The sequence below is a fragment of the Cryptomeria japonica genome, chromosome 5, assembly GCF_030272615.1.
Source record: "Cryptomeria japonica chromosome 5, Sugi_1.0, whole genome shotgun sequence".
In the NCBI taxonomy this organism is placed as follows: domain Eukaryota; kingdom Viridiplantae; phylum Streptophyta; class Pinopsida; order Cupressales; family Cupressaceae; genus Cryptomeria; species Cryptomeria japonica.
The window spans coordinates 670,566,086-670,576,308 of NC_081409.1; the positions used below are offsets into that span (position 1 = coordinate 670,566,086).

Sequence of the window (10,223 nt, forward strand, 5' to 3'; positions counted from 1 at the left end):
TTTTCCTTTTACTTTTCCTATAGTTTGGTAAGTAGTACCACTTGATTTGGGTGATGTTTTTTTAATTTAAATACTACTGTTGTTCGTACCAGTACATTAATTGTACAGATCAGTATAGCAGTATCACACTTTTAAGTTTTACACAAATGGAGGTATGGACAGGTGAGATGGCTCGTCAATTAAATCTCCATTCATCTGGGTGACTTAAATATTGGGCACTTCCCCATAAAAGGAGGGGCAATTCCCACACCCGTACCTCCTTCAGCGTTGTCCACACAGGAGCAGGATTTGTCAGTACCGTTTGCCTGCTGCAGGAGTTAGGTTTTAATTAACTCTTCTAACCTCTTCAATATCTGCCTCTGCTGCAACACCTTCATCCACAATACTGATCATCTCACCCTGGTAAATTTGAGTTGCAGCCCATGCGGGAAAGTAATACTTACTTGAATCTTGCACGGTGAAATCCAGACTTCTTCTCCCAGAAATGATTTTCAAGAGCGTAATACCAAAAACGTAAACATCGACTTTGGGAGTAATGGGAAGTTCGGAGATCCACTCTGGAGCCAAATACCCTTTTGTTCCTCTCGTTGTTGTAAGTACGCGGCTGAAATCTCTACCCACAAGCTTTGCCAACCCAAAATCTGCTAATTTGGGTGAAAACCCAGAGTCCAGAAGAAAGTTCTCGGGTTTTACATCTCCATGAATGATGCATTCTCTGCACTCCCCGCGGAGATAAACCAAACCTTGAGCAGTGCCTAAAGCGATCTGCAATCGAGTCTTCCAGTCGAGTACCTTCTGTTTACTTCTGGAATTACTAGTAATCGTTTGGATTCTTCTGCACAAAACCCTCGAAGTCTGATCAAATTCGCATGTTGTATGTTTCCAAGAGAATTGATTTCGGCTCGTAACTTCTTTTCATATTGTCTTGAACTAGAAGCCAATTACTTTACGACCACAAGCCATGTTAGAGATCCTTTGAACACTGAGCCGAATCCTCCACTTCCCAACTTAGACCTGAAATTCCTTGTTGCAATCTTCAGCTTCATGTAACTAAACATTCTAAGAGAAGACTCCAAGGAATCTTCAGACGTATGCACGGGGCGTCGTAGCCGATACTTTCGCCACATTAAAAATGAAAAGATGCTCAAAGCAAGAGCGAGAGCGAGACCACTCAAAATGATTATGGTTTTCAGTTTTGAGGAGGACGGTGGTTTGTGAAACTTTGGAAGTGCAGAGGCAGCTAGTCGAATGGAGACAGTCGATCTGTTGTCTGATGAAGAACTCAGCGTGTTTAGAAATTCCCCGGACCAGATTTGACAGGATCCTGAAGGAGAATTGAAAGTAAACGCAGAGCATGATCAGTTACGCAGGCAAGCTTCCTGGCAGGCTTCCTGGTACCGCAGTTTAATGGGCTCCGCCGAACACAGCCACTGGACCACCATTCTTGGGAATCCCAGGCGCTCTTGTTTGCTGGAGTGAAACCTTACACGCATGTGCAGAACTGAAGATTGTTTGAATTGCAGCTTCCGTAAAGGCCACGAAGACCATATACGACGCATTCATCTCTAGGCTGATTCCACACCATGGTCCATTTGATGCCATCAAGCAAAAAATATGGTTGTATTCCTCAAAAAATATGGTTGTATTCCTCCGGACTTAGTTTTTACAAATCGTGGGACTGTTAGTTTAAAAACGAGCAGAGAAAACAAATAATAATGAGTAGAAAACAGCAGAAAGAATAATAGACACAACAAAGAACTCAAGACACAAGATTAACGTGGTTCACCACTAAGTGGCTACGTCCACCAGAAACGCAGGGAGAATTCTTATTAACCAATATCCAATACTACAATCATACATGACTGCACTCAGTCATTTATAGAGACATCTCAAATATAAAATGAAGAGTCTTCTGGGGAAGACAAATAGCCATGTGACTGTTGGGCTTCATATTCCCAACAATCTCCCCTGTAAAGTCCAACCGGCACAACCATGCACAACGACATCCCTGCTTCCATTTTCGAAATTCACATTACAATCAGCCTGCTAGATTTTAGCTTCGCGATCTTCTGCTCGCATACACTTCAGATTAATCTTCTCCAAAGCACATCAGATTGAATAAAACCTAACCACTGAACCATGACATTACAATTAACTCCTACAGCTGATATATCCAAAACATTGAAAAGATCATTAACTGGTTCTAAAATGAACCCTTCATCCTGAAATGAATCCTTAAGATCATCGGTGCTCCCCCGTGACAGAAAATTGTTGTTTGGAATTCCATCTATCTTTGCCAACTCTACACTATCCTTAGCACCTTCTAAAGCTTCAATTACAAGGTTCGAAGGTCTGAAAGAGAAGCGTGCAATCAATGCATTCCATTCTGCCTCCACTTCTGCAATCTTTATCAATAAATCATCGTTTCTGCAATCTGCCTCTTCTTCTTCAGGGTCATCCTCATCCGCTAGATTCGAGACTACATCCTGCTCACTCCAGGGGGCATCCTCCTCATCTTGGAAGGGAAACAAACCAGTCTCTTCTTCTTTAAACAACGAATAAAATAAACCTTCTTCTTCAACCGAAGTCTCCTCCTCTTTCCAGCCATTCCACCAATGACATTTGGTTTCAACCTCCACTTGGACATCACTCTCTATCGAGTCTAGATTGCCAAGAAATTTTTCGATGACTGATTTGGCTTCATCATCTGATTCGGCCTCATCGTCTGAAACTTTAGCTTGTTTGTCGATAACATAAAAGCACCCAACTCCAGGATCAAACACAAAGTAAGGGCACCCATATCCAGGATCAACTATCCAATCGGATCCCATCTCTGCTCAAGCCAACCGTGGCTCTGATACCAATTGTTAGTTTAAAAATGAGCAAAGAAAACACATAATAATGAATAGAAAACAGCAGAAAGAATAATAGACACAACAAAGAACTCAAGACACAAGATTAACGTGGTTCACCACTAAGTGGCTACGTCCACTAGAAATGCAGGGAGAATTCTTATTAACCAATATCCAATACTACAATCATACATGACTGCACTCAGTCATTTACAGAGACATCTCAAATATAAAATGAAGAGTCTTCTGGGGAAGACAAACAACCATGTGACTGTTGGGCTTCATATTTCCAACAGAGACCCCATCTAAGTCAACTTTATAGTTGAAATACACACTAGTGCTAGTATTTTCATAGGTGATTTTGTTGTAGAACTGGATTTCGTGTGGCATTTCTGGAATGTCACTGAAAGTTTGGCCGTCCCAAAGTCCGCTCTCCCAATACTGGACAGAGTTGTTCCATGTGAGCACAAATTGTAGAGCCTCAGATGGATCCAAATGCAATGAGTAAATCCCGGGAGCTGGATCTACTGAGCTTTTCCAACTGACTATGTTTTGCTATCCACCCAACTCTCGGGTAGCCAGGCATCTACAGGATAGCTAGGTGTCTACAGGATAGTCGAAACTTTGCCAGAGAGTCTCAACTTTACTATCCTCACTCATCATTAAAAAGTTACCAGAATCTAACTATATAATAATAAGAAAATATTATTTTAAAACTAAACTATCATATTAAATTTTAATCCCCTCAACATCAATTAGTTAAAATTAAATTTTGAAATGTCTTGTAAAGGGAATTTGGGTCGGGCTAGTGGGGGTGGGGTCATCAAAGATCTGGGTGATAGGGTGGTAGCAACCTACATGGTTAACCTGGGCATCCAAACTTCTAATGTGGTTGAAGTGATGGCAACTTTCTATGGTGTTTCTATCACCAAGGACAAGGGATATCAAAATATCAATATTGAAGGTGATTCAAAAAACATCATCATGATGTTGCAAGACAAGGCTAATCCAAGCTAGAGAGTGGTGGATATTATTACCAAATGTCAAGGTGTTATTACCACCTTTCACCATGTAAGGCTTCAACACGCCCTTAGGGAAGGCAATACAACTATGGATAGGCTAGCAAACCTTGGTCCTTTCTCCAATGAGCTCAAAATCTAGATGAAACAACATGAATTACTTGACATTATTTGTTCCATTATTCTTGAAGACATTAGTTCCAATGAGACCTAAAGATTTAAAAATTGGGTTTTCCTTTATTTCCCTATATCCACATTGTACTTCAATCATTTATTGATGTGGACTCACTTTGTTAAATCTAGTGAAGACTACTCTTTCAAAACCAATTTTAACTATTATTATCCAAAAGATAGTTTTAGCAACCCCTTTTCGGTCCCTGTTGTTGGCTTCTGTGAGGAAACCATGGGTGGTGATCTTATTCACAAACTAAGCTTGACAATTGCAATAATTTTATTAATCTCTTTTATAGTTCATGTATATATCTTCATTATTTTTTATTCCATCTTCTATTGTGTTTTTAATAATACATACATGATATATATAGTATACATGACATAATTTCAAGTAACTAACTTAACTTATAGTCTAATTGTTTGACTTGTCTTGTACTTCAGGTTTCTAACTTAACTTGGACTCTAATTTTTTTAACTGAATCGTATTCAACCTTTCTATTTTGACTTGGCATGAGTTGTACTATATATGTGACTTGTACACATGTTTGGGGGTCCAAGTTTCTAACTAGACTTTACATGGCTTATACTCTTGACTTGTGCCTCAAAATTTTTAAGTTGACATGACTTGCACAATAGTTCATCATTAATATATTTGTACCACCCTCCCTAATTTTGACTCTAACATTACTATATACTTAATCTCAAATCAACTATCCTAAGATTTCCTTTCTATATTTTAATATTTTATTCCATATTTAGCATTTATTAAAATGTCTACAAATTTCTCCTTCAATCTACAAAATTTTAATTGTGTCGATAGTTGTTCTACAATGGTATAGGAGGTCAACAAAATTCACGTAAGTAAATAAAAAAGCAACCCCAAATATAGAAAAAATTGGATTTGATATGTTTTTAAAAAGAAGAAATTGGATTTGATTTGTTTGCAAAAATAGGCTCACCTTATAAAGAAATAATTAGCTTTGATTTATTTTTAAAAAATAGAAATTGGATTTAATTTGTTTTATAGGAGGTTAACATTGTCACTCACACTTTAGTTACTTTCATTTGGATGAGAAGGGAAGGTGTACATTTATAATTTCCTATTCTAATATTAGAGGAAGTGATATACAAATATATTTAAACCTAATTTAAAAAAATATTAAAGTAGAGAACTGCATTGATAAATAGATAAGTGATATAACCATAATGTACTAATTCATGGAGAGAGAAAAAAATAGAGAGAAAAATGTCGCACTCTAAACTCTCCATAATACATTATCAAATCTAAAAGAGTTTAGAACACAATTGCAATGAAATCATTTCTAGGAGTATTTCACTAGTAGTTAAACTTGAGATAATTTGGTAACATTCAACTAGCATAAGTATCTACTTGCAAATTCAACATAAAAAGATAAATTCCTTATACATATCATATGTCATCATAAACCCTAATTCATATATAACACTCTATTTTTTTTGCTTGAAGATATCCTTAAAATATGATTATGGCATACATCATAATGCTATTTAAGATTCTCAATAACTCATTATATTCTTGGTTTTATGCATCATAATAATTTGTCACGAACTAATGTAAAATTCCACAAAAGAGGACACCTCAAATATACTAAATATACACAATTTAAATAACCTCTTACAATGTCATCAAAGTATGATACATGAAACATATTGCCACCTCAAATTTTATACCTCGTTTTGCTGCAACACAATATTAAATAATCAAAAAGTAAAACTTAAGGTTTTCAAGGTCGAGTTAGTTCCCAACATTTAGAACCTGAGATTATTAAGAAAAATTCATCAAGCACCATCATAATCATTCCATTAAATATATATTATTCTATTGGAATGGCCACCACATTGAATTTTCGACATGGGAACTCACTAATAGTTTCTCTAGGTTTCCTCATCTCAAGCTTTGAGGATAAATCTTTTCATAAGGGAGGCAATGTTATTAACCACCTACTACTATATGTTAGCTATATGTTAGTTTTGCCTCTTTTACCCTTTCAAACAACACTACAAAGATAATAAAAACATTCTATTTCTCTTATTTCTATAATCACATTTTTTTTATTTTACAATGCAAATATGTAAATTTTAATCTAATGTGAACCACTACTTTAAAAATAATTATCACAAATTTTAACTAGAAGCTAGATAATTGAAATTTTTATACAGTACTAAAACAAATACTAAAGGCTTCAATCATTCTTATCAGAAATAAACTCTCATAAGAATGGGGCCACTCCTAAATATGAATCATAAAATTTAACTAAAAGGTAGATAATTAAATTGTTATATACGGTCCAGAAAAAATACCTCCTTATTCTGTTTTCTTTCTAAAGCTACTGTGGGATTTAGACCAGGTCTTTCCATGTTTGTTGGTGAATGTCAATTTTCTTCCTATAACGTGTGGGTTTTATTTGCTGGTCTTTTGATAGGTTTTGTGTGGATCATATCTGAAGCGCTTACATCATAGTGGATATCCTTTTAGCAAATAATACAGAGTAGAAAGTCTTTGTTAACGTTTTCCAGACTTCCACAATTTTGAATTCAATTTGCTGGTCTTTTGATAGGTTTTGTGTGGATCATATCTGAAGCCCTTACATCATAGTGGATATCCTTTTAGCAAATAATACAGAGTAGAAAGTCTTTGTTAACGTTTTCCAGACTTCCACAATTTTGAATTCAAAACACAGTAAAAATTCAACATTTGACATTATGGTGGGTGTCGGTACCAACTTTACATTTTTCACATCACTACAGTTTGATTCAAAACACGGGATTGAGTCCTGGGAAAATGTCCAGCTTTGAAGTTGGAATCAACGTGCCGTGCCCAAGAATTACGTTCATCTCTGTCCTACCTTGCTAGGCTTGCCTACTTAATCTAGCAATTGGAATCAACGCTAGCTCAGTGCCCAAGAATTGTTTTCTCAAGTTATTGAACTGCAGAAGCTAGGGGCCTGTAAAATTCAGAGATGGTAAGGCGCAGTATATTAGTTAAAACCTGCTTCATGTACTTAGCGTTTGCTATGGTTTTCTTAGAGAAAAAATGTCAATCCGTTGAAATAGTCAGGGGAGACACCCTTCCATTGGGCGCTTCTCTTGCTGGCAAGGAGACCCTAATTTCAAAGAATGGCGCTTTCGCATTGGGATTTTTCAGTCCCAACGGAACAAACAACTGGTACATCGGAATCTGGTTTTCCCAGATCCCCGAGAAGACGGTGGTGTGGGTGGCTAACAGGGAAACTCCTGTCCTAAGTACGCCCAGCGTCCTTAACTTTTCAAGAGACGGTCGTCTCAGACTGTTTGATTCAAATGGGCGATCGATTTGGTCATCCAATAACAGCTTGAGAGCGTCCCGCGCAGTGATGATGGAGAATGGTAATTTTATCATGTTGGGTGCTCAAAATGGCTCGGAGATCGTCTGGGAGAGTTTCAGATATCCAGGAGACACATTGTTGCCCGGGATGAAGATGTGGAAAGGCATGAAATTGACTTCTTGGAAGAATTCTGTAGATCCTGCCCTTGGGCCATTCTCTTTTGGAATGGATACATCTCCCGGGAGGACGCAGTTTCTGTTGCTCTCCAGCAGCGATCTGTACTGGTCTACAGGAGAGTGGATTAACGGGCAGTTCAAGAATATGCCCTACCACTCTTTCCAGCAGAAATTTACTGGACTGGACTGCAAAACGCTTTCCCCTACACAAATATACTGTTTGTTGATTCCCTCGGGTGAGATAATGAGTAGGGTAGTCATGGCAGAGAACGGCGTAATAGGAAGATACTTTCTGGAGGACAATGGTGGCTGGACTCTGATTGGCTTCACACCCAGAGATCAATGCAACGTGTATAATGTCTGTGGAGCCTACGCAGCATGCAACGCGTATGCAAGGTCCAATGGGTACAGCACAAGCAATTCGCATGATGCGTGTAGATGTCTGGATGGGTTCAGGCCCAGGGACATTCGTGCCTGGGATTCTCAACAATGGTGGTCAAGCGGTTGTGTCCGGCGGAGACGATTGCAATGCTCTGCCTCAAATGGTACAACTGATGGTTTCCGGGAAGTGAAGAGCACTTATTTGGCCGATAATCAAGCGGTTTCCTTCACGACAACACAAACTCTGCAAGGATGCCGGCTTGAGTGTCTCGGAAATTGCTCCTGCATGGCTTTTCTTGTGACTAATTCTACCATACCCATTTGCCGGATGTGGTTTGGAGATCTGTTAAATGTGCGAGAGACATCTGACGGCCAAACAGTTTTCATTCGTGTGGCAGCTTCTGAGTTAGAAGACAGGTCCGAATCCAAGTGGGGAAGAAGTCATAAATCCATCATGCTTCGTGTTTTTCTTCCTGTTACCGCTGGAGCTCTTGCCCTTGCTTTCGCTCTCCTGCTCGCATGGATTATTCTCCGGAAGCGTCAGAAGAAGGCACCAGAGGAGGAGGAAAATGGCGTTCCAACGTCCCTCAAGATGTTCACTTTCACAGAGTTGCGGTTTGCAACTAAGAATTTCAAGCATAAGTTGGGGAGAGGAGCTTTTGGCTCTGTTTTCAAAGGAACTCTGCCAGACAACACCCATGTCGCTGTAAAAAAGCTAGAGCGTTCAGCACAAGCAGAAAAGCAATTCCGTGCTGAAATATGCACCATTGGCAACATTCAGCATGTGAATCTGGTCATGCTCAGGGGATTCTGTGCAGAGGGCTCTCGAAGGCTGCTGGTTTATGAGTATATGCCCAATGGGTCTCTAAACTCTTTGCTATTTCGCAACAACGAAGGAGGAGGAAAGGTTTTGGACTGGAAGACCCGATTCGGGATTGCATTGGGCACTGCTCGAGGATTAGTTTATCTACACCAGGAATGCAGAGACCGTATCATTCACTGCGACATTAAGCCCGAAAACATTCTCCTGGATGGCGATTTGTGCCCCAAGATCGCTGATTTTGGGCTGGCAAAGCTCGTGGTCAGAGATTTCAGCCGCGTTCTGACCACCACAAGAGGAACGCGTGGGTATTTGGCTCCAGAATGGATCTCTGGCCTACCCATCACTCCCAAGGCGGATGTCTATAGTTTTGGCATGACACTGCTGGAGATTATATCAGGACGAAGGAATGTCGACTTGACTGTGCAGAAATCAAGTACATATTACTTCCCTCCCTGGGCTGCAACTCAAGTCCACAAGGGAAATTTGATGGCTGTTGTTGATGAGAGGATATCACAAGAGACAGATGGAGAACAGGTGAGAAGAGCTGTTATGACAAGTATGTTATGCATTCAAGAGGATGAGAATGCCAGGCCAAGCATGGCTCAAGTTGTGCAGTTGCTGGAAGGGATAACCGAGGCTAATGCACAACAAATTCAAGGGTCCGTGGAAATGCTGCGGGACCATGAGAGAGAAGAGGAAGATAGCGATACTTCTGTTTGACCTTTTACTTGGTTTATTTGTCAAGCATAGCTTTTAGGTAGCTAGTATTTTATAAGTTGTGTATTAAAATAATTTTATGTAATGATTCTAGGGGAATAATTTTGTTTGATCTTTTAGTCAGTTTATTTTGTCAAACCAGGTTGTGTGGGTTTTATTCGCTGGTCTTTTGATAGGTTTTGTGTGGATCATATCTGAAGCCCTTACATGACGGTGGATTCTTTTAGCAAATGATACATGACGGAAAGTCTTTGCTGTCTTTACTAGGAGAAAAGACCCAGTAGTTGAGCATGTATCAATTGTTGTGAGGGTTGTTGATACCTTTTGTTTCAAAAATTGAACAAATAAAATCTATTGTTTGAAACAAAAAATATCAATTTTTGCTAGGAAATGTACCAATAGTTGTTAGGAAATGCACCAATAGTTGTTAAAAAATGTACTAATATTGTAAAAAGTAACCAATCAGGTGGTGCCATGTCAGCTGCACAACTATTGGGGTCTCTTTTGCATGCCTATTGGTCTCACTTTTTTGGGGGGTTGTTTTGGACACCTTGGCAAAAAGCATGCTGATGTGGCATCATATTTGATGATGTGGCCTTGAAACCTTAGTTATAAGCAGGGGACTTGCCAAGTAAGCTGCTGTAAAAAAATCGGAGTGATTTGAAATTTCCAAGTAGGATTTTGAGAAGCACGAAGTTAGGGTGCACAACTACTAGGTCCTTTCCCCTATACGACCT

General features: G+C 39.1%; 2 protein-coding genes across 2 annotated transcripts; one reads left to right on the forward strand and one right to left on the reverse strand.

The window, feature by feature from the left end:
* Nucleotides 1-324: 324 nt before the first annotated feature.
* Nucleotides 325-1,559, reverse strand: LOC131039514 (G-type lectin S-receptor-like serine/threonine-protein kinase At2g19130). The gene is made up of 3 exons (XM_057972293.2): nucleotides 1,367-1,559; nucleotides 946-1,324; nucleotides 325-835 (listed from the first exon to the last, which is right to left on the reverse strand). The coding sequence occupies exons 1-3, from the start codon at nucleotides 1,557-1,559 to the stop codon at nucleotides 325-327; spliced, it is 1,083 nt and encodes a 360-aa protein (XP_057828276.2).
* Nucleotides 1,560-6,572: 5,013 nt separating this feature from the next.
* LOC131039557 (G-type lectin S-receptor-like serine/threonine-protein kinase At2g19130) lies at nucleotides 6,573-9,605 on the forward strand. The gene has a single exon (XM_057972346.2). The coding sequence runs from the start codon at nucleotides 7,045-7,047 to the stop codon at nucleotides 9,487-9,489; it is 2,445 nt and encodes an 814-aa protein (XP_057828329.2). The 5' UTR covers nucleotides 6,573-7,044; the 3' UTR covers nucleotides 9,490-9,605.
* The last annotated feature ends 618 nt before the right edge of the window (nucleotides 9,606-10,223 follow it).